This window comes from Epinephelus fuscoguttatus, linkage group LG21, assembly GCF_011397635.1.
Source record: "Epinephelus fuscoguttatus linkage group LG21, E.fuscoguttatus.final_Chr_v1".
NCBI classification, from domain to species: Eukaryota; Metazoa; Chordata; class Actinopteri; order Perciformes; family Serranidae; genus Epinephelus; species Epinephelus fuscoguttatus.
The window spans coordinates 25,555,187-25,580,084 of NC_064772.1; the positions used below are offsets into that span (position 1 = coordinate 25,555,187).

General features: G+C 40.5%; 2 protein-coding genes across 5 annotated transcripts in view; one reads left to right on the plus strand and one right to left on the minus strand.

Moving 5' to 3' along the window:
- The window catches only part of tpk1 (thiamin pyrophosphokinase 1), a 102,460-nt gene extending 82,451 nt beyond the window's left edge, over positions 1–20,009 (plus strand). For all 4 annotated transcript variants that reach the window (XM_049564989.1, XM_049564988.1, XM_049564990.1 and 1 more), the window contains one exon: positions 19,329–20,009. In XM_049564989.1, coding sequence (XP_049420946.1) covers positions 19,329–19,474 — 146 coding nt within the window. In that variant the 3' untranslated portion in view covers positions 19,475–20,009. The remainder of the gene's footprint in view (positions 1–19,328) is intronic.
- Positions 20,010–20,262: 253 nt separating this feature from the next.
- Positions 20,263–23,229, minus strand: sec61g (SEC61 translocon subunit gamma). The gene is made up of 4 exons (XM_049564991.1): positions 23,091–23,229; positions 22,590–22,693; positions 22,274–22,376; positions 20,263–20,425 (listed from the first exon to the last, which is right to left on the minus strand). The coding sequence occupies exons 2-4, from the start codon at positions 22,681–22,683 to the stop codon at positions 20,416–20,418; spliced, it is 207 nt and encodes a 68-aa protein (XP_049420948.1). The 5' UTR covers positions 22,684–22,693; positions 23,091–23,229; the 3' UTR covers positions 20,263–20,415.
- Between the last annotated feature and the right edge of the window lie 1,669 nt (positions 23,230–24,898).

Genomic DNA, 24,898 nt, shown 5'->3' on the forward strand with positions numbered 1-24,898 from the left:
TTTGTTATTATGACTTTCTAATATTCTGGGGATAATGTGTGCAGTATCAAATTTTGATTGTGACCCATACTTGGAGCTCAGCCTCTGTCCTGAGTACAGGTCTGAGACACATTACATTGTCCCTTATGGCACACCTCTAAACTCTCACACACAACACTCTAGTCATTTTGAAATATAATGTGGAGCTCAGTCAAAATCACGGCAGCTGCAGTGTAAATGACCAACACATGCCTCAGGCTCTAGGCTTTGTCTTTCAACACTCATTTCCTATTATGTCTCTCATTGGCTGTCATTATGTTCCGTAAGAAGTAAATGTGGGTCAAGAACTGCTGTCAGAGGGTGAAATTCCTCCAAGCGTGCTATTTGAAGAGTTTTAAATCACCACAAAACGTTACTCCGACAAGTAAAAAGCAATGGATGATTACGGTTATGAAGGTCAGTGAGACAATAGGTCTCAGTCTGTGACTGACAGAACTACTAGCCATCGGGTGTGTGTGTGTGTGTGTGTGTGTGTGTGTTGTGTGCTGGCGTACGGAAAACCTCCTTAGTCATTTCTTTGTGACTCAGGCCTCTGCCGTCCGACAGCTTAATATTAAAAAGCCTTCATCCTGCAGCAACACGGTCTGAGTTATGGCCTCTGGCACAGTGTGTGTGTGTGTGTGTGTGTGTGTGTGTGTGTGTGTGTGAGTGTGTGATTGTGTGTTTTAAAACCTGCTTCGTCATGATGTTTTCGGCTTAGCGTGGATCATAATGAACAACAAATTTGAATAGCTGTCATCCACAAACCAACTCTTCCCCGCACAGTGTGTGTGTGTGTGTGTGTGTGTGTGTGTGGGTGAGTATGAATGTATCTTTTCTTTTATATGCTTGTGTTTAGTATTAGCGGACGTGCATGTGTGCGTGTGCACCTGTTTCATTGTGCTCTTGTTTGTGTTTCAGTGCGTGTTAGTTTCCTTTTATGTGTGAGGATTCATATATTTGTGTGTGTGTGTGTGTGTGTGTGTGTGTGTGTGTGTGTGTGTGTGTGTGTTACGCATGTGACAAAGAGCGAGAGAAACTTCTGTGGACCCTGAACAATGGCTGTCAGCGCACTGATGACAGAAAGGCTGAGGAGGCTTTCCTCTGTAAGGTTTCCATTCAGCTTGATATGCAAATAAGCTGCTAGTACTCCACAACACTCGTTACAACCCTGTTCCTCATAACTTCAGTATCATCGGTCTTATACATCCATGCACTAACAAGCATCAGACACTTATACGCACACACAGAAACACAAACTGGAGCATACACACAAACACACAGACTAGGAGCGCACAGTAGATCAATATAATATTGATATTGTGACATAAAAGTCAGTTGAGTCGAGGATTTTGTTATTGTAACACAAGATATATCTCACTAAGTCTTTAGAGATATCCTAAGTTTTGTCCTCTCCAAGTCCTTGGAGGTATAATCATTAAGACTTCAGTCATGGTTGATTTGGTTTTGTAACAGTCCTGTTCCAAGTGACACTTTAACTGAATACTGAGGCAGCCAACATGCCCAAAGTGGCAACTAGGTGACATGTAGGCATATGATAAATGTTCCAAAGCGTGATTTGCAAGTATGACAATGGCATTACTCAAGAAAATGCCAAATTGTATTAGTGCATGAACGTAGCAGAAGATCAAGTGCATATCTGTATCTGTGGGCTTAAAGGATTCGTCCTGTCACGTTGGTTTAATAAAGACAGTCAGTGTTGTCTGAAATGGTTACACTGAACTCATGATCAAATGATGGCTTCTGAATTACACGATGTCTGCACAGCCCACATTGTGAAAGCAGCATGGTTGTCGAGCAGCCTTATATCCTGTGTCACACGGTGGTGTGCTTGATGTGTGAACTCTTTGGCTCACGTCTTGTTACTTTGTGGATAACCTAACAGGGCAAAAACGAAAAAGTTGGTCATTAATCTAATCTTTGACTGAACCCCAAAATTAAAACTGCAGGAGATCTTACACCTAACTGTAACTTTAAACAGAGATGATTTTTTAATTTTTGTGATCATCGATTTACCAATAAACCCTTAGATTTTTGCTCCTTGTACTGCCGGCGTGGCTACAACTGTACACTAGGGTTGCAAGGGTATGAGATTTTCATGGTACAGTAACCATTGCAGCAAATATCACAGTGCCACTATAAACAGTATTACACTATTATTATCTTACTATATAATGATGAAAACTCTGTCTGTGGGTGTGTCTGTTCCACGTTTTTCTCCTCACTGACTTGGTCAATCCATGTGAAATTTGGCACAGTGGTAGAGGGTCATGGGAGGATGCGAATGAAGCAATATTACATCAATTGGCCAAAGGGGGGCGCTATAGCAACCGATTGAAATTGCAAACTTTGAATGGGCATATCTCATGCCCCGTATGTCGTAGAGACATGAAACTTTGCAGAGATGCCTCTCCTCATGAGAAACAAATTTGCCTCAAGAACCCATAACTTACAGTTATATAGATTTTCCGCCATTTTGAATTTTTTGAAAAACACTTAAAATCGATCTCTTCCTAGGAAGTCTGACCGATCTGCATGAAACTGGGTGAACATAATCTAGGGACCAATATCTAAAGTTCCCTCTTGGCAAAAGTTGGAAAACTTATTAAAACTGAGCTTCTATAAGGCAATGAATATTGCGGAGGGTGTGGCTCATCACATAAAGGTGTATAACATCTCAAGGGTTTCACCCATCACCACGCAACTTTGTAGGCATATGACCACACATAATCTGAGGGGACCCCTCCATTATTGACCCCATCAAACAAAATGGGGGCGCTAGAGAGCTAATTTCTTTTCTAGGCCTAACCGCCATATTGATTTTTTACTAAACTTGGTAAATATGTAGAACAGGACGCCTCAAGGTGACTGGAGAAATGTAACTTTAATTGGTAACTGGGTGGCGCTATGACAACAGAAAAATGCTTAAAAATGGCTAAAATGCGACCGATCGTTGTGGCTCCCCCTGTGGACCAGTGTTGTTGTTTTTTTCTAATTTTTGGTATGACTAAGTCATGGTATGGTATGCTGTACATAATCACAGAAACTGTCAGTGTGTCATTCTGTCTTTTCTACTCACTGACGTGGTCAATCTATGTGAAACTGCACATAGGCATTGAGGATTGGCATAGGTAGAAGGTGACAAAGCTACCAATGGACTAGTTATTATTATTATTATTATTATTATTATTATTATTATTATCATTATTATTATTATTATTATTATTATATACCATAGGTAAACACATGTACATGGTATGATAATCATGAATTTTCATACTCTGAAACCACTGCACCGCTGCAACCCTAACCATGAGGAGATTTCCCTGAAGATTTTCAAATGACTTTTACCTGACTGCTGATGAATTCTCTGAATGACTGAACAGTGCTAAAATATTGTGACATTTTGATAAACTAAACCGTGTCCAACAATAAAAATCTACTCACAGTGGGGGTCTGTGTATCTTATGTCAGTAGATGCCTAGCCCAAACTGGCTTACAAGGCAGACTACAATTTTTCCATTTACATTAGTCTTAAACCAACAAATTATAAGACAATATGAATAGTATGCCTTCTTACTTGACGTGCATCAGATAAACTGATTTGATATTGTATAAATGCGTTATTTAGTCTAGTTTGTCTAATTCTCCAAGCTTGAGACATAAAACTAGCCCATAATTTGCCACTTAGTCCAACTTCTCCTTTTCATCACACTAGAATAATTCAGAATTTTTGTTCTGTTTTCTTACAAAGGTGTTTATCATATAAAGTATAAAGATGCACTCAGAGCCATCTGAGCACAGGCTGAGACTGCCACAAGCTTGCCAAGGTGTGCACTGCTGTGTACTATAAAACTATGCCATCAGGGTGATGGAAATAAATATTCTTGTGTGTTCTTGCCCAGAAAAATTGAACAGTGAATATAGTTGTTTTGTATTTTTGCACTTTGTTCTTTCTTTATTCATGTATTTGTGTATGGTTGCTTGCCTCTATGTGTGAAGCTTTAATTCACACAAAAAGCACAAAAACAAGCAATGGACTTAGTAATATTTGTACAGAATATTTGTAAGGTCTTGAAAGAAACATTGCAATAAAGTATTGAATAAAACATTCACATTATGAAGCTGGTTGTAGCTTTGGCCCATTTAGTAGCTGTCCTTGAGCTTTGATCATATCACATTGAACAGATTGTTCAGTTGTTCAGTTAAAAAATAAAGAATAGTAGATGACATTCCCTTTTTTTTCCTTAGCACTTTAAGGATGTCTTGTCCACGTTGGTTATAAAGTTGAGATTGAAATTTTATTCTTGACTTCATATTAAGCAGTTGAAAAAATAGCTTTTCTGGAGCTTTTGATCATATCACATGATCTTCATCAGTGGCTACGGTTACATGATGGCTTCTCATTCAGAATGAAATAAATCTGAATGAAATCATTCGGAATTAAAGTTTTTCCAGGTAGTTTACATGGGAAATATTCATTCCGAATAAGGGTTTACACGGGAGATCAGTTTAATCGCCTTTATTCAGGTCTGCGCAAGGTTTAGGGCAGGGAAGGTTTCTGATTGGATAGGGGGCGGGGCGGATGTTACGTGTTTACGTTTACCTGAAAGAAACACTGTAGTACTTCTTCTTGAAGCAGCAGTACGACAACAACCTTGTTCTGCTAGTGCTTCATCTGTTGAGGAGGAGAAGGGAGATAGAAGACCGTGCTGTGGCGAATGGAAAGCGGTGAGTGCAACAAGTCCGACTGCTCTATCTCAGCCCGTTGCTATGCAGCCCATTGCTATGCGCGCTATATACGTCATCGCGCCAGAAGGGCAAGGAAACGAGCATGTGCAGAAAGGCCAGAATGAACTTAAAGAGGAATGAGTGTATACATGCACACAAAATTATTTCATTCGGAATGACAAACGGAATAAACCACCTCCTTTAATCGGATTTAATTTTCAGTCGGAATGACCGTTTACATTCATTCCCATTAAAAGGTCTTCTCCTCCTCAACAGACGAAGCATTAGCAGAACAAGGTTGTTGTCGTACTGCTGCTTTAAGAATATAAGCAAAACACGCCCAAAAAAGGCACTAAGAACAGCGTCGTCAAGCATCTTGTTATCCAGAGCGAGGACTACAGTGTTTTCTTCCGGTAAACGTAAACACGTAACATCCACCCATCCCCTATCCAATCAGAAACTTTCCCTGCCCCAAACCTTGCGCAGACCCGAATAAAGGCGATTAAACTGATCTCCCGTGTAAACCCTCATTCGGAATGAATATTTCCCATGAACACTACCTGGAAAAACTTTAATTCCAAATGATTTCATTCAGATTTATTTCATTCCGAATGAGAAGCCATCATGTAACCGTAGCCCATGTAAACGTACTGGAAAAAAAACTGATAATACCAGGTTCACACTAAACGATACCAGCCCAAGTATAGCCCGACGTAGTGACATACGGTGTCGGCTCGCATTGTGAATGGCAATGAGTGTCGTACTGTATGTGATAATCCATGGTTTTATCTGGTGTTGTGTTTCATAGTAGATGACAACCGACGCCACAACCGAGACGCCTCATGACAGCCTGACAGAAAGTCTGTTGACCAATAGAAACACAGAGCGATGTGCTGCCATGGACCACTGTTTGTTAACAACTCCCCAACCTTTTTGATATTTCCTCTAGGACTACCACACAAAGTGAAAAAGAAAAAAACGATGGCGTGAAACAGCAGAGACACTCTGTATTTTTCTATTTGTATTTTATTTTTTATTATCATTTCAGTTGAGAGAATCCCATTATTGTCTGAACAGGCTTTTATAGTGAAACATTTGCAGGAACTTGGTGTGGAGGATTCAGTAACTTGCATGCATGTTTCACTCAAATGTAGCTCCTGCCATCTGGTGGCGCTTTTTACATTACTACAGTAATATTTTGGCTGGGACATGAGCAGCCACAGTGACTGAAATAATAGTAATGATAATAAAAATAGGACAAGAGGAACCCGATGACATCACACACATCGTGAAAGACGACCAGGGATGAATGGTCTTGGACCAACATGTAGCCTGTCATACCTGTCAGCCAAGTCACGGCATGATTTTATGACTCCACAATCGCCTAATCTGACATAGCGGCTGTTGGAACAGACAAAAATGTTGTGTAGTGTGAACCCAGCATGACACCCACTAACATCAGCTTTTTTATTTTATGCGAGGTTACAATGGGCATTCAATCCCGGGACAAATGGCTCCTCAATAGTCACAGGTATCTGTAAAGGTAAATTTAGTCGGCACCAAGTTTGAGTGAGAGGGTTTAAACAAGTAGGAAATATAAAAAAGAAATAACCATAGTAACATTTTGACTGGCCTTCGTGCTGCTTTCTACTGTTTACTTACCTGTTTTCCAGCCTGTCAATAATGTCGAAGGTGACATACCACATACCTGCTTCTATCACCTATTTTTTAATGGGTTTTCCTGAGCTTAAAAAACCTGCATACACAGGCTAATATTGATGGGAAAAGGGTTTTAGTGATAGCACGTGACATAGTTATGTGTCCATATTTGTTTTAAATATTACAGTATTTGAGTCTGTCCATGTCACAGCTGGTAATTTAAAGAGGAAATGTACTATATTATGATCTATAATTAAACACAGTGATAGAAGATGTCATCACATACACACATTTCCATCTATACATGCACTTTTTTTTCTCTCCCCAGCTTTTCAAAATGCTACACTAAACCCATGGATAAAGCTACTCTCTGACATGCTATTCCAAACGCAATTTTTTAAAATGTCATCAGAATGGTGAAGGACCTTCAAATGACCCACCAGATGGGGTTTCTTAACTCATTCTCCCAAGATATTTCCAGGCACCAGCGCCTGTGAGTGAACACATGAGCCGGTGCAACATGAGACGCATGGACACGCGCGTACAAATCCAACACAAACAGGTGCTGAGTTTGATAAAAAACAAACACGTGAACACAGATGGATTTCGGCGGCAAAGTCTCACAGAGAGCCGAAGCAATTGAGAAATCTTAATTAAAAGTAAACTTTGGGCAAGATTAGAAAGCTTGCCCTCACTGTTAATGAGAGCATGCTGTTTATGAAATGTAAGCCTTCACAAACACATCGGCATGCAAATGAGATTGTGTTAATAAGGACTTTGCTGCATGTTCCATATTTTTAGTTACTCTGAACGTGAAAAAACACAGTGAAAGGATACAGGTACACAGTACTCTGATGATTTAGGCATGCAGTATGAGCAGCATGTAGCCTGATTAGTCAATACTCACTGATAGAATATCTACAAGTATATGTGGTAACATCGTAGAAGGACTTCAAGCGCTTCACTTTCCTAAAACTGAAAATAGTTGCAGACAGACTCCCCACTGGACTCTTTGCTTTACAGGGAATCATACTCGGCGAATACTTTGCTAATGCGTTCTTTATTGACTGAAGCAGCAGGGATTTTCCTTGTGTTTTAAGTGAGGCTTTGTGCTGTGATGTCTCGTCAAACTGTGCAATAACACACATCATATATATAAGAAAAACAGATGAGACATTTGGATCCCATTCTGTACTTCTAACACAGCAGAGGAAAACATGTTGATATAGATTTAGAAACTGTACATCTAAGAATATTTTAACAGGACCTTTAAAGTTTCGCAGCCTGAGCCTTTAGCAGCGTGTGCAGCCTGAGATTTCAGTATTCAGGAGGCGTTCTGAATACTGGAAAAGGACTGTTTTCAAAGGTAAAGCAATGTACTTTATCTTGTAGTCGAACAGATAGATGTGTCTGACAAACCTGGTTCAGTGAGGTCTTACCCAGTGTCCCTGCCAGAGGCAGACATCTCTACTGTAAGATCTCTCCTTTTTACTTCTGTTTGTCGAGATGCAAACACGCACCCTGACCTTCTCCTATTCTTCTCATATCTCTTTTCTTTCCCTGACGATGTTTTCCCGTCCGCAGTCTCGCCTAGTGTTTCTGTTTTTTCGGGGATTCAGTCTAAAGAAATTAATCTATTCTCCCTTTATCTCTGTCTTGCTTTTCCTCTCATATCCCTCTCTCTCCTCTCTTCCTCTGCTACACCTTTTTACATAATGACGCCGCCACCCTCTGCCCTTCTTCCCCTCCTTTCCCTCTCCTAACTCTCTTCCCTCTCATTTCCTCCCTCTCTCCTCCTATGCTCCCACTCACCAAGGTCCTAGAGAGGGGAAATGAAAAGTGTATGTATTCTGTAGCGGTGCAGTGTGGCAGCGGGAGGGAAAACTGCTGTTTTATGGTTTTATTTATGGATCTGTAGATTTCTGGCGCTGTGCACATCACACACGGGGGCAGAGGGGGAATGAAGAGCAGCCTGATGTGAACTGCTGCTAGTACCCCCAGTGGAGCTGCAGACAAGCAAGGAGGCAGAGGAGGAGTGCACACATTAATGCATTTTGGACCAAACGTGCATTAGCTGAGACCTGTTTATGAAAGTATACTGATAGCAACAAACGCATCAAGTCTATCAATTAATCTCGACCCCTTCATCAAGAAAAAGACATATATAAAAATATATAATTCCCTCTCCTGCCTGTTTGCACTTTGTCTCCAGACTGACTGATACCACATTCCCAGCAGGGACGAGTTTCTTATCTGAAGGTCAACTTAAGCCAGAGCAGTGTTTGTCACCTCACACTCTTAGCCGAACCCAGCAGCGCCATCATAAACATTTAATGGAAGCGGCTATCATTGCACAGCAGATGGTGCTAACACTGCTGGTGCACGCCTTGGCTCATGTCATGGCCAATAAATAGCCTTAAATATACGGAGACTGTCAGGTGGGGAAGATGAAGGACAGTGTATTGAAATTACAGGCTGATATAATATGCACAGTGCGTGGTTTCTTGATAAGCAGCCATATTTTTCAGAGCAGTGATATTCAAAATCTCCTTTAATTGTTGGTTTTAGTTTATAACCACAACTGAATTTGTAAGTGCTTGTACACTTTATATATCACTTAAGTTTTAGTGTTTTCTTGGAGTGTGATCATTGCTCACACTCCAAAGGATTTAAATGAACTATGCAAACAAAACTCGAAGAGGCTCTCGTGTAGTTTTGCATCTGAGTGGTTCAGCTAGTAAACCCAGTACAAATGTTTCCTTGTGCTCTGTGAAGTTGGAAATAACTTGTCTGAATATTGTAAATTGTGCATTAACTGAAGTCTTTGCCTCATCCATTGCAAAACCACAGACAACTGTGAGCTTATAATTCATTCAGGGTTTTGAAAGATGAATATTCTTATAATAAATAGAGTATATTCTCCCACAAGTTTGGTGGATCCAAGGCGAAACAGGCCGTCGATTACATTTGGCTCTATTAAATATCTCTGTTATATTTCTCTTATTACTCTCTTGTCTTACCTTGAGCAAGTATGGATTCCCGCAGTCAATTTATTGCAATGATGCACAGTGTTTTTCTGAAGGTAGCAAGAGAACAGCAGAATTGGTGCAAAACACAGTCATACATTCACCTCATTTTAGTAATTGGACAGCTCAGTATTGAACAAACATGATTTATAGAAAATGATTTTCTCTCTCGAACTGCGAAGCGTGATGAAATTTGATAGCACGCTGGTCTAAAGGAGTGGAGGATCTGACTGAATGAGTTCAATTTGCCTCTCGATGACAAGTCGCGTTAAAAGGGGGACACGTGTTTCACGCTAAACGCATTCAGATATAATGGGAAGGGAGAATGATCTGCCTGTTTGTGTTGGAGTACTTGGGATCACGCTGACTAGCTCAGTGCTATTTAAAGGTGCGATGTGTCACGTATTCCTGTCAATGTGCAATTTCACCCTTCGTTACAAGTGGTTACTAAAATTAGCATAAAAAATGTGATAGGCAGCTTTGACTCATCTTCACACTGACCAGGAAATTCATGGCAAAAAAATCCACAGTGACAGTGATTTCCTTTGAGCTCAGAGTGATACTGGCAGGAGGATGAGCAAAAGTTGGACGGGAAACATGTGCAGCCTGTACGGTAAAGCAAAGTGGAGCAGGTTCACAGACCAGTACGATCTTTGCAAAATAAATAAATTGGGTTTTACAGAAAATATGGTGCTTTAAAAACATTAACAGAAATGGCAGTTTTATATTGACCCAGTTTCCTTGACCGTGGCCCTGTTTGTGATTACAGTGGACGCACTGATATATCACAGATAATTTGACAGTAATGTTTCGCTGCTTAAAAATGCTTCATGGGGCACCTTTTAACACGTCTTTTGAGAACCTGTTTACAAAAAAACATTGAGAGGCAAAAATAGAGCAGCGAGAGTCTTGTCTCCCTTTCAAAAATGGCCCCTAACACCCATAATTCCCCTCTCTACCTGCCCACTGCAGTGTGAGTGCCTGTGAGTCTCTCCTCTCCTCGCCCACCCTCTCTCCTGGGTAATTTGTTGTGTAAATACGGTCTACTTACAGCTGACGGGCCCTTTCGGCTGTGGCGCTGGAAATGCAATTACAGGCAGCAAACATCTCCATTGTTATCACTGGAGGGTGCGACGCTCATTTCGGTCCCCTCTGCAGCGGGGGCCGTTATTGATCGGTATCAGCTTTGAGGAGGGGATTACTAATGAAGCCATCTGAAAGCCTTTTGTGTGGTAAAGAGTTTGCACACGCATATGTGTGTGTGTGTGTGTGTGTGTGTGTGTGTGTGTGTGTGTGTGTGTGTGTGTGTGTGTGTGCCCCTCTAAGCGTGTGTGTGCATGTTTGTAAATGGATGTGTGTGTGTAACAGACAGCCAGAAGAGATAATGTGTGTTTGTAAATGTAGGTGCCACTATGCCATGCAGTCGACTCCTAATGCTTCCTGTTGTAGTGCTCTGCTGCCTCTGGTGGTAGTTTGGTTGCTTGCACCAGCCATCACTTTTTACACCTGAAAATATCCTTATTTTTTTGACATGTTCTCTCCTCTCTGACTGTAGTATAATCACAGGGTGCTGAGGTAGAAATCATATTAAAATATAGCTGGAGCTCTGGGAGCCTGAAGAGGAACCTAATATTTTTGGCACACTGGTGAATTGGTGTCTTTAAAGAAGCGAGTTGTAGCTTTAACCCTGATATCAAAAAAGTTAGGAAATTGTGTGTAACGTAAATAACAACACAGTGCAATGATTTGCAAATCCTGCGACTAACATTCACTTGAACACAGCACAAAGACATTATGTTGAATGTTCAAACTGGTAAACTTACCACTGTGTTACATCACCTTTTCTTTCAACAACACTCAGTAAGCCTTTGGGAACTGAGGACACTAATTGTTAGTTTTGAAAGTAAATATCTTTCCTGTTCTTGCTCAATATACGACTTCAGTTGCTCAACAGTCTGGGGTCACTGTTATTGTATTTTGTGCTTCATAATGTCCCTCACATTTTCGGTGGAAGACAGGTCTGGACTGCAGCCAGGCCAGTCCAGTACCTGCACTCTTTTACTATGAGGCCTGTGTCTAATTGTCTTGCTGGAATAACTAGTGATGACCTGAAAAGACTGGATGGGGCATATGTTGCTCCAAAACCTCTATGTACCACCGTATCCACCGTAGCCCCTTTTACTCTGCCAGATTTTTGGTGAATGTTGGGCCGTTTTGCCAGCAAGCTGCGAGCGTTTAGACACACAGAGCCGGATTGGCGAGTGGATCCGAGGTGCCCAATTTTCCGCCTCATACACTAGTCATATTGGCGGAAACCTTTTTAGTGTAAACTGACCAAGGCGGCCTTCTGCAATGGGAGGGGCTGTTGATGACGCCACTACTAACACGAGACAGCTGAAAGCAGGAATGAGCAGCTAGTAGCAAGAGGGAAATGCAAACCTGAAAGACACTGTAAAAATGAGCAACTGGGGAGACAAAGAATTGCGCGCCCTCCTTGCCCTCGCAAACAAAGAGGCCCCATCAGATGACGGGCATGGTGAAGAATGGGCCAACTTATGAGAGAATCGCTGAACGACTGACCAGCCGCGGCGTCCCTCGGAGTACGTCACTGTTTACGTCACACGCTGAGCTACACGTTTTGTTACTTGCTCACGCCCCCCATTACCCTGAAAAAGGTGCATTCTGTATAAACAAAAGTAAGCAGGCGGCATTTTGCCGCACTCCCCGATTTTGTTTTTATACTGCCAATGCTGAAAGAAGACTGATTGGGCTTTCCTGCAAATTTACACAATTCCTATTTGAAAAGGGCTTTTGATTCAGTCCATTGGTGGCATTTCTAGATATTGTTGATATATGACTTTCACCTTGCATGGTAGGGTCTTAACTTGCATTTGTAGATGCGGTGACGAACTGTTTCTACTGTCAATGGTTTTCCAAAGTGTTCCCAAGCCCATGTAGTAATATCCTTTATACAGTCATGTCGGTATTTAATCCAGTGTCGTCTCATGGGTTCAAATTCATGGGCATGCAATGGGTTTCTTTCACCAATATTGTCCCATGGTTTTTCTTTAGTTTGTTCTCAAGAGAGGTCCCAAGAAAAGTCTGTGTCAGACTCATGACAAGGTCTTAAACGGCTGAGTTGATCATGCCCGTGTTCTTATAATGATGAATGCCAATGTCCTTGTAAGTTGAAAGCACGTGTGAGGTGATCCTAATTAGCGAAAGGTAAATGCCCTGTGAAAGGGGAGATGAAGAAAAGATGAAGCTGGACTGTTTCACGCAATATGTCTGTTAGTGATTAATAACGTACTCGTGCTGTTAATTTCTTGCCTAAAACATTTTCACAAACATATTTTACGTTACTGTTAAACTTTAATTCACAACTGCTTGATACCATATTGTTTCCTGTGCCAAAATGGACAAACTTGCAGTATGTCAATGCCCAGCAAGTGCATTTATGTGTCCAGTGTGCTGCAGTGCATTCTTGCAGTTCTAGGTTTTCTACCTGTAGAGACCTATCTTTCCATTAAGCCTAGCCCGTCGCAAAGACTATCGGAATCTTTTGAGTGTTCATACCTGGCGACGTGTGCTTCTGTCATCGGGAGTCCCGCCAACTGCGTTACGACCTGTGTGTGCACATCACAAGATTTCTCCACTGAGCCTTTGCCGACAGAGCCCCAGATAATGCAGTGATGTCACCAAACTTGGAGACGACGCATCGTAAAGGCATGGATATTCTTCCCAGTGTTGAATCAGATCTGCCTGCAGGGCCTGGGTCCAAACACAACGCGCTCCCCGTGATCCTGTGGACGCCGCCATTGTTGTTGTTGCTTGCCGGCTTGTCAGTGTTGCTAGATCTTGGGAGAGAAACATGCAACCAGGGCTATGGAAACAAGCCCAAAAGAAGCAATAGATAGATATATATAGAGAAAGGTGGCGTTTAGAGAGCAAGCCCAAATAAGCACCTCTACTTTAGAAACAAGCTCAAATAACCGCAACCCGTGACTACCAATATTTGTAAGCGACTTTACAAAAAAACAAGTCCAAAGTCGCAGCTAATAAGCGGACCTGGCAGCCCTGCGGCTTGTCCTCCTCAAATTTCTTCCGTCCTCCTGCGTGCTGACATGGGACGTATCCCGCCTCTCATTGGCTGATGCTCTTTGTCAGTCGTGTCAGCCTTCTCCAGTTTTCTAGTATGCCAGCTATCCAGTCCCAGTTGCAGAGGAGCGGGCGACTTGCTCATAAGCTTGTTCACACACGAGGACTTGTCGTGGCAGACTATCTGCCTACTCACCTCCGACCCAAGGTGGCTCTCAAGATCCTCTGCGACATCAAAATCGCGGTGAAAATCTAGGCTAGGCTTTATTAGACCCTTGGGGGATGACTGGGGGAACTTGACTCTTGCAGCATAAAATTAAGTGGGTACATACAATAACCTGAGTGAAATAAAAACAGCAGATATAAATTAACTTAATTAATAAATCATAAGGGGAGAGGAGCCAGCAACAGCACGGTAGACAGCTGTGTGCACCCAGTCAGCCACACCCTCTCCTGGTACTCCTCGTATTTGTCGATTGCTGTCATCTTTGCCTTCAATGGCTTCTTTGAGCAAAAGCAAATGCCACAGCCCTTTTTCTGTTTTCCCTGGTTGTGTAGCACCAATTCCAAAGTAATGACATCGTTCGACTGCATAGACAGAATAGTTCTATGAAAAGAACATCTTTCCAGCAATGAAATACTTCTTTAAAGCCACTAAAATGTCTCTTCAACATTGATTTGACTGAATAAGCAAAGTTAAAATTTCAGGAATACAAGTTTTATCATAAAGTTCAAACCAGTGAGCAGAGAAAGAAATCTGTTACGCAAAAACTTTGGCAGAACATTGCATGTGTACAGGAGCATATTGCTCATAATAAGAACGTGATTGAGAAAATAGGGTTTCGTGGCTTGAAGAGAATCCACACAGAAATCTGTTTAACATGACATTTACCTACGAGGACTTTTTGATCCTCCCAAAGATAGCTATAAAAGTAAACCCACTCCCTCACACATAACACAAAATACTACAATATCTGCCTTTACTTGTCTGTATTTTTGCAGCTCTTTGGCAGCCCTCGTGGCTCTGCCGGTATGAACCCGGTGGAAACACATTACCCCGCAGAGTGAAAACTTCAGGCCGGCACTTTAACACAGTCAGACATTATTCTCATACACACACCGCGTGGTGACTGTGGCTCTGGGTTCACTCAATTATTAAGCACCCTAACTTCACATACAGCTTATTTTCCTCCTCGTTCTGAGTCAAGCTGGTCTAATATCATGCTTGTGTGGCAGTCTTTGAAGCAGAGTATTTTTTTTGTCCCTGTTTGATGTGTATGCAGGCGCCTGTGGACAAACGATTCGCTTCATTCTCTCCTGTCTTTGTTCCTTTGTGTTCACTTTCGCCTTTGCGTGAAGTGATTGCACCAAAACTATTCTTGCATATTCATAAATTCTTTTTTTTTTTTAAGACTCTTTATATTTTGTCTCTTCTGGAGGATGTTGAAACAATGCAATTATCTGGCGTTGGTTTGGGTTAATAGTGTGAAATATACTGTATGATGTTTGAGGCGTAGCGTTTGCTGAATCAGGTTGTATAATTAATTAGTTTCCTTATTCTACACAAGAGAATAGAGTCTGCACTTCTATGTAGAGAAAAGCTGTATTTGTAAGACACAGAATTTCATTTTATTTTATCAGAATATACAAAGCCCACGAAAGACTTGGACTAGTGTAACATATTTTGTACTAATGATGCACCACTGTTGCCTTGGCATCCAGTGTTCTGTAGTACTTCACCCAGAAGATGATCATTTGTGTATCAGTGACTTTCTGTCTTTTACCTTGAATTAATGATGAAAGTCATGTTTTTCTCGCATTCCACCGGGGTGAGTGGAGAATCCAAAACAGGTGAGCATTCTTGATGAACTCAAGTCATTGGGGTCTGCATGTAACAACAGCAAAACTACATCAAAACATCTGTTAACTCTCACACCACTTGCATTTTCACTAAAACATTACAATTTAAAACTCTTCAGACCTACAAGCAGCGAAGCCTGAGCTTGTGCCGTGCATGAGACTGTTTGTTCGTGTTTTGAATCCCTGCATTTCAGCGAAAATACTTCAGCTTGGGAAGCACCGAGCATACGACTGCATAGATGAGACTTGGATTATGCTGCATTAGTTGTGCGAGAGTTAGTAAACAGATGCTTTGATAGAGTTTTGCTGTTGTTAAATGAAGTCACCTATGAATTAAATTAATGAATTATGTTAGCCGTTTTTGGATTCTCCATCCACCATGTAGGTATAGAAGAAAAACAAGGGTCTCTCCATGCATTCAAGGTAACACACAGTGACCACATGATATACACATGATCAGTTTACTGGTGAAGAGTTTCCTTTAAAGCCACAGTGTGTAGGAATTTCTCCCATCTAATGCTGAAATCATATATTGCATTCAAACTGATAGCGCACTCCAGCGCCTCACTGTTTCAAACGTGCATTGCAACAACAGCAGCTGCTGTGTACCAAAAAGCTATCATAACATTGATGAAACCATTTTATCCGATGCTCCATGGAGTATTCATTCAGGCTCCTACACAGACACACAGGACGCGAGTTGACAAACCCCCTCCTCACCATGCTGGCTGTGTTTACAACATAGGACTGTTGGGGTGGATGTAAATTGAAACAAACCAATCACGTCTTGTCTTTTGACAACTGACAAGTGGCTCAACCTCACACACTTCATCCCTCTCCTCGCATCACTGCGCTGCTGACAGCGGCACTGTCCTGTGATTTCATTACCTTTCTCCTACAGCAGCTCTTTCCACCTGGGAAAGGCTACCCCGATATTCGCCCTGTTTTTTTTAATTTGCCGGTCGCGTTGGCGATGAGGATTCCGTCTCCCGTGATGCTGCATATTATGCACAATCCTGCATTATGCTCAAAGAGTGGGACTTTGTTTCAAATTTGCAAGGGTAGTAGTGAAGCGCCTTCTGCTCCTCTCCTTCTGCTCCTCAGTCACGCAGTGCTGGCCTGGCTCTCAACAAAAAGGCCGAAGGCGGTGCTGTATGTCCCTTGCTAGCGGAGGTATTCTTAAGATGGCGAAACGTTATGGAACCTCCCAGACGACTTACCTGCACAATGTATAAACAAATCCAAAATTCTCCTTTTACGAGAATAAGTCAGATTGTTGGTGGAGGTAATAATACACCGATGATGACATATTTATGAATGTAGACATCAATTTTTGCCAATAAACAACTGAAAATGTTACACAATGTCCCTTTAAGTATGTTGTACTGTAAAACATCATTGATATTCTTAGTATATGATATTATATCCATAGATGGTTATTTCTCTGCTCTGTTTTTTTGAGATTTATTTTATTGTCTAAAACCCTAAATATCCTTTACTATAATTTTTTTATAGCAGTAATGACCATAAAATTAATACTAGGCACGCTGCAAGAGGTTGTTTTTCACTTCCTGTTTCAAAAACAACTGCAATATTCTGTAATGTTCGGAGGAATGAAATTATGGAATGGTTTGCCATCAGATATTACACATGTAATAAGTGCAGCTGATTTAAAATAGAGGATAAGATTATTATTATTATTATTGTCATATTTTTATTTTATTTTTATTATTTTATTGTTTTTTTGTTTTGTTTTTTGATTAATTTTTTGTAGATTTCCTCTTGTTGTATTTTGTTTTGTTTTTTTCTGCCTTGGGTTTTTTATTTATATATTTGTTTCACACTATGATGTAATGTTTGCTTGTGTGGACCCCAGGAAGTGTAGCTGCTACCTTGGTAGTGACTAATGGGGATCCATATAAATCATACCATAAATAATAGATGTGACTTTACTGAATAATGTTGCCTAGCTGATCTTGACTGTACAGCAACAAACATGGCAGTAAATGCATGCTCTTTTATCTGTGATGCTGTTTGAATGTGTGAGAAGTTACAAATTGGCCTTTAAGATCACTCCTCCAAAGCAGATAACAAGGTTGGTCCCTTTTATAGGAATAAAATAGAGTTATTAATGGGGCAGAGATGGTTGATGATAGAGACAAAACCGCATCTGGACCACCTATAGTTGTGGTTTGTGCCATTAACAGTACCAGATAAAGATGGCTAAAGAAGTAGAGTCAATGCTTATGGCAGCCAGAGGTAAGAGAGCTGAGTAATGGACTGCTTCAGACTCTAAAAATAAAAAAGCTATTGTGTGTCTTGGTTTATGGCGGGGCTGAAACATAAACAGGTCAAAGCTTTCCACACACAAAAAACAAAAACACCACCTTTGAATTAGAGCTAAAAAAAAAAAACCTTTTAGTGTTCTCTGTGAGGTATTACCAAAAAAAATCCCCAAACACAATAAAACCCAAATTTTTCTGACCTGTGGGGTAGGAATGTTTTACTATTTAATTTGCCGCGAGATTGTAAAAACATAGCGACAGATAATAACGAATGAATAATAGAGAGCCCCAGGTGTATATCTCCGGAGGTGAGTTCGCCCTTTTCCCATTAGACACGATCCAACAGCTCCACTCTCAGGGTGTTTGTCAGCTCAGCTTCCTCAGAGCAAATGTTGCGTGAATAAATGTAACTGTTAATGGGAAAAGTGACACGCAAATTTCTATTTCTGCCATTCGGGGCCTGTTGAGGCATGGTCAGTGGTTTTGTTATTCTCCTTAAAGATGCATTATTTTGCATGACTACATTCTTCACAACACACTGGGTCATGTCTAATATTTACTGCAGAGTCACAGCCATTAATGTGTGATGTTATTTAGAGTTCATGTCCAGCAGCTTATATGTTACAAAGAATGGTCAGGGTCAAAGCTCTCATGACCGTTGACTGTATCACACTGGTAGTAGATGCCCCTTCAGTGCAGATAATGCTAAGTTTCCTGGTTAGACCACTTGATGTCAGTGTTGGCTAGTTGTCCTTTCAGGTCTGAATGGTTGAGTTCAGCTTGTGGAGCATTCACACAGTCAAATTCAGCTTTATAGAAAGTAAATTATTGAATTTGTCAGACTGAAAATGTGCCAATTATGTTTCTTTGGAGACAGATAGAAAGAGCACGTGGAAAAATGTGTGTGTGAAATTAAAGCATGTATCCTACCAACTGCTTATGTGGTTTCAGATCTTGAAAGTGACTGGATATTTAATATTTCTGTGCTCATAATGTGGTTAACAAGTGCATCAACAAATTCTACCTGGATCGAAATTCTCATTCAAAACCTCGCCATCATAAAGGCTGTATCCTTGAGGAGTTCTTCCTCACACGCTGAGTGCTAAATGCCAAACAAAAGACCTTACGTGACTCACACACCTCAGTGGTCACCTTTCCTGTTAGTGGCAGCTGAAGGATTCTCTCTGAGAGGACTTGTTAGCACTTCAGTAACCGTAAAGTGGGTGTATGCTCAGTGGCCTCAGCATAATAGCCTTTGTGAATGTGTGGTTTTGGCGATGAACTGCTTGGCCTTGGGCTGCTTCGCTAGTCCTGAATTTCTTTGCTCAGACATAAAGCAAAGTCATATGGACCACCCCTGCTTTGGGGTCACGCGGGGACACGACTGCTCGGGACCTCGTCCTCTTTAACAAGGCCTTGACACGCTGCTGCATTATTAATGATCGAATAACAACGTACAGAAGGCAGCGTGCACTATTATAAACAGTCACACTGAAAACCAATTATCCACTTTTACGCGTTGAATAATTTAATCAGACTATTTAAAGTAGCCATTAAGTGCGACATCATTCAGCAGGCACCCATTATTACTGCTGCTGCATTTAATCATGTGCATGTCTTCTCTGTCCAGATAACCAGGTCCTGCAGTTTGGGAAGCTGGTGAGCACCTCCAACACCTACGAACCTGTTGCCCCTGGAAACCCCAGGAAGCCTGTAACCGTGACAACAGACCAGCCTCTGCTCTGGAGCATGGGCATCAGAAAGGATGGGGAGTGACATGTCAGAGATTCTTCTTCTCAGGCAGTATTTGAATAATCAGAACATGAGTATACTTTTCTACAGCTGAGCTACGGCAAAGTCACTAGTTTTATATGTTTTATACAGCGTGATGTAAAAGAAGGAAAATGCAGACAGTATTATCACACGTGGCCAAAAATCTCACTGAAGTGTGGTGTGATATATAATGAACGAGACGCGGTCAGCTCTGTTGGAATATATACGAAAATTCCAAATTAACTAAGAGCTGATCTTTTTTTTTTTTTTTTTTTAGTTGTTGTACCATAGCGGCCATCTTTGTCAAGGCCATTTACTGCATTCTTTCAACACTTGCATCGGATTTTATGCAACACTTGGATTCACTTTTTCACTGTGCAGGGTTAAATTCAAAGTTTATATGAATATGCACCATATACAACCAAAATCCAAGCCTTATTCCATACCAGCATCTTGTTCCCTTCATTTAAACACACTGAAATGACAGCAGCTCACAAAATTTAAAAGAGCAATCACTATACCTAAAGTACATCCTCCTCCTAAAAAAAAGTGTGCACACATCTGCTTTGTATCACAGCCAAGAATATGTGCCTTTGATATCAGTGCTCACATTCCACTTTCTGCTGAACAGCTACCATATTAATATAATACATATTAAGTACTATGGAAAGTTGCAAATTCTACGTGCCTTTTGATGACAGCAGTACTGTGTTTCTGAAAGTTAGAAAAGTTGTATACATCACAAGCTGTAGTTGAAGCATGGCTACCTGAATAGACAGGAGAAATCAGTCTGTGGGTTTCCATTTGTTTTATTTACACATTGAAATATAAATGTCGTGCACAGAATGTAAAAATGTCATCCCTTCAGCCCCCAATCACACCAATCCAATATTGCTGCCGTGTCCTGTCCCCGGGTATTGAAGTCGTTTGTTCTTGACTAGGATTTAACCACCACTGGATGGAAAAACAAGAGAGGCACTGTTAGTGATCGGAGAAAGCAAAATGGTATATAAACATTTTTTTTTTACTTCTATGACCAAGCAAAGCAAGTCATCGCTGCTTAAGAAAGACACTCTCCAAAATACAATGCACCACATAGATACAGAATTGTGCCACATTTTCCTCCAAAAACAGACAACTCAACCTCTGCACTTCAGGATACTGTATATTCTGACTCTTAGGATGCCAACCTAAACGAATGGTATTTAAATGTTATATCCTACTGTGCACAAAAATAAAACAATTAATGCTATTGGTGTGATGGACTTTTTTCCTCCTTCATCTTTAACGTAGTTACAGTACTTAAAGGACCAGTGTGTGGGAATTTAGTGGCATCTAGCAGTGAGGACTTAAACTAATTGAATACCCCTCCCTTCAACCCTGTCTTTACAAGTGTATAGAGGAACCTGTGGTGGCCTTTGGGCGACATAAAAACACGAAAAGCCCTCTCGATAATGTGTTCAGTTTGTTCGTTCTGGGCTACTGTAGAAACATGGACATGCAAGGAGACCTGCTAACAACAACACGACGATTCTTAGTTTCAAGTGATTATAAACTCATGAAAAAAAATTTTTCTGAATATTATATTACACTTCTACTGATAGATCACTCTACACCCTACACACTGGTCCTTTAACTGTGTAACGTATAACCAAAGAGAAATTACCGTATCATTGCCTATTAAGTAATGTGGTAAATAACTTTTGTTCTTTAAATGAGTTAATGCTAATCTAGAGATGAGATAGAGATGAATAGAATTTGGTCTTTATGAAGTTACTGTGCTTTCTTGTCATTTATGCTAGAAATTGGACAGTAAGACACTTGTCGACATCATGTAACCTTTGGTGACAACTATAACATAACTAAAATTAACTGTAGTTTGTTCTATAAAATTTCTCCAGAGCCTTTGTGCTCCACTGTCTCGCAGGTTCCCTCAAATAACGGGTCGTGGTTGTGCTGCTGCTGTGGTCCTACCTGACTGCTGTTATTATTAGTCATACTTCTACTGTTTTTATACACATATGATTATTATTGTCACATACATATGCTGTCATATATCAATTTTGTCTCTGTCTCTCTCTTAATATATCATTTGTCATATGGATCTCTGTACATTTATCATGCTGATCTGTTCTGTATGACATCTATCGCACATCTGTCTGTCCTGGAAGAGGGATCCCTCCTCAATTGCTCTTCCTGAGGTTTCTACTGTTTTTCCCACATTAAAGGTTTTTTTGGGGGGGAGTATTTCCTTATCCAGTGTGAGAGTCCTAAAGACAGATGGATGTCGTATGCTGTAAAGCCCCTTGAGGCAAACTGATCTGTGATATCAGGCTTTATAAATACAACTGAAATTGACGTTAAACATTAGTGCTGGGGTATTATAATATACACAATTCAAGGCTGAATAAATACTAATGTTTTGGGATCATCTCACTAAATGACATGATCCTCTTACAGCTCTGGTAAATAAGTGGCATTTAAATGATTTAAAGTTTCATTTTCAGATCAGTGCTGGACTACAAGTACTTCAAAAACACAAAGCATGTTATATTTAAATTGAGAGTGTCACAGAGATAACTGAGACACTGAGATAAAATGTTTAGAGGGCACTTCCCTGGACAGCAGGGATACAAACAAAATCTAATCAAGACAAACCCCTTTCTTTAGGATCAGCTGTTCAATGTTCCTCTTAAATGATGTCATTAACAATATTGACACATTTCCTTAACCCATTTACAGTAAAAATACCTGTATGATACAATTAACTTAAGTTAATTTTTGTGTGATAGTGCTACTTACACAATGATGTTGTTGATGGGGATGTGAATGAGTTTAACAAAGAAACCAATGAAACCCATGATGGCAAACCCAATCGCTGTGGCCATGGCAATCTTCTGAAATTCTGGAAGAGGCAAAATAATCGATGTTAACATATATAACAAAAGTCAAATGACCTTATTTATTAAAAAAATACTGTAATACTGTGATATAATATTGCTCTTTAGGTCCTGAATGTGTTGGCCGAGCAGCTCTGGGTTATACTGGGCAGCTGGATTGAAGGTTGACGCTGCTGCCAACACAACAGACACTGTGCCAGATGTAAGTATGAACCTACCTTTTCTGTCGGGTTTTGTGCATCTCTTTACGAGCCTGATGGAGTCTTTGACGAACTGCCGGCTGGGCTCGACAAACTGCATTACCTGATCCATGGTGTTAGAGCTGCAGACAGGATGACATAACATTAATGCTAACGCTCTGATTGCTTTCTGTGCTGACGTTGACTTCAGCAGCCTGAACCTTTCACGACTCCCATAACGTTATAAATGTTAATACACTATAAATGTTATATTCTTCCATCAAATATTAACACGTATGTTAAGAGATAAAAAAGATATATGTGTCCTTATTGTCGGAAAACATGTTTTAAAGTGAGCTGTGTTAGTTCCTTGCTAGCTAACGTTATCGTAAGAAAAGCTATCACGTCGACGTAACGTTAGTTTAGCTGGAAATTCAATAAATAAAACCAATAAAAGACAAAACTTCTCACACCAGTTACTGTGGCGGCTTTATGTAACAAAAAATGAAATAATATTTAATAGTACAGCGGTCATCTTACCTGTGTCTGTGGTCGTGTCAGACGAGAAGACAGTCAGAAGAATGAGGGCCACGTAGCTTTCAGGCAGCTTGGTTAGAGAAGAGCTGACGTATACTTTACATGCGCATGCGCAGGATCTTCCTCCTTTTTTCCTCTGCCCTTGAATTACTGTCCACACCGCCACCTACAGGCCAGGAGGATTTCATACAGGCAGCTGATTACAGCATGGGTTAAAGCGATCAGTTTATCTCTAACAGTAGATGTCACTCGACAAATGACCAGTTTGGAGAAGCAGAGTCTGTCATGTAAGCTATAAGCAATCTACTGCTCTGGAGGGGTTGGTCACAAAATGCATTGTAATTGCCTAAAAAAGGTCCCATCTTAAATATCAGTATTATTTAAAGTATATGCCCTATTGAGAATAATTTAATTGCTTTTCCTTTAATGCCAGGCAGTGATATCTAACAGCAAAATGTAGCACACTCTTCAAAGCCAGACTACATTGAGAAAAACTGTGATTTAACGTTGTATACAGGAGCTGCTGGTCTACTGCTGCCTCCATCAGGTTGTTTGCTGGTGTTATTGTGTGACTTTGGCATTTAAAAGGGTTAGTTGGGATTTACCAAAATCACACAATAACACAAACTACTAACTACTAAAGCAGCAGCAGACCAGCAGCTCCAGGGTTCAGCAAGCTAAAATTATTGGTTTTGTCATTGGAGTCTGGTGTCTTTGACACAAGCATAGATGAGGAACTGAAGCTGATAACAACTTTCCCTGTCGAAAAGGGCTGTCTGATAACAAGGTGAAGCAGTGGAATTACTCTCAATATAGTGTACACTTAAAATGATATTGATTTTTTTTAGTGGCTAAAATATGTTATGTTGCTGACCCCCATCCAAGACATTGAATTGCTTAGCCTTCGTGTCAGACTCCAGCCTGCTTCTCCAGACTGGGGGCGTGCCAAATGACATCTAACAACAACAACCCCCTCAAAAAATCCAAACTACCCCTTTAACCCCATTTCACTCACTTTCCAATGATATTCCAACTATTTTAATTAGACTGCAAAATAGAAAAACACCCCAGACCTGAATTATTTTTGAGACTTTAACTATTACAGGCTAAAATTACTATAAATATACATGTTTACCTCCTTTTTTACTTTCCACACATATTATTGTATTTTATATTGAAAGTAAAAAGCCACTTGCACTATCCTATTTATTGTGCCTTTGACTGTGTAGGGGAGACTGGGTATGGTTGCAACATGGGATGGTTGCAACAGCTCATGTTCCTCCAATCAGAAACATGCTAGAGTGATGACACTCATACTGCACATGCTCAGTAAGAGAGCAAGAAAGAGAGTTAGTTAGTAAGGAAGAGGGTTACTTATAACTGTTATATGATCAAAAAAATACTAAATTAATAAATAATACTGTGATATTATTGTGTAAATAAGTAATAATTGTGTCATTGTACAACATTGCACATTTCCTACACATTATGCTTAAATAAAGAGCAAAAGTTTTCAACATGTTGCAACCTCCTGACCTCTTCCATTTAAATATTGTGATTAAAGAAGATATACTTTATTAATCCTCGAGGAGAAATTCAAGTGTTTCACTCTATTGTCATACACACAGGCCCAGAATACACACACATTTACAAACAGGACCTATACATGCATTCAGAAGTACCCTTAAGGAGGTGAGCTGGCGCCTCTTCAGCCACCAGTCCACACTCCATATTTGGTCCAAATGGGGACTTGAACCAGTGACCCTCTGCTTCCCAATACAAATCTGTATGGACTGAACTACTATATTATA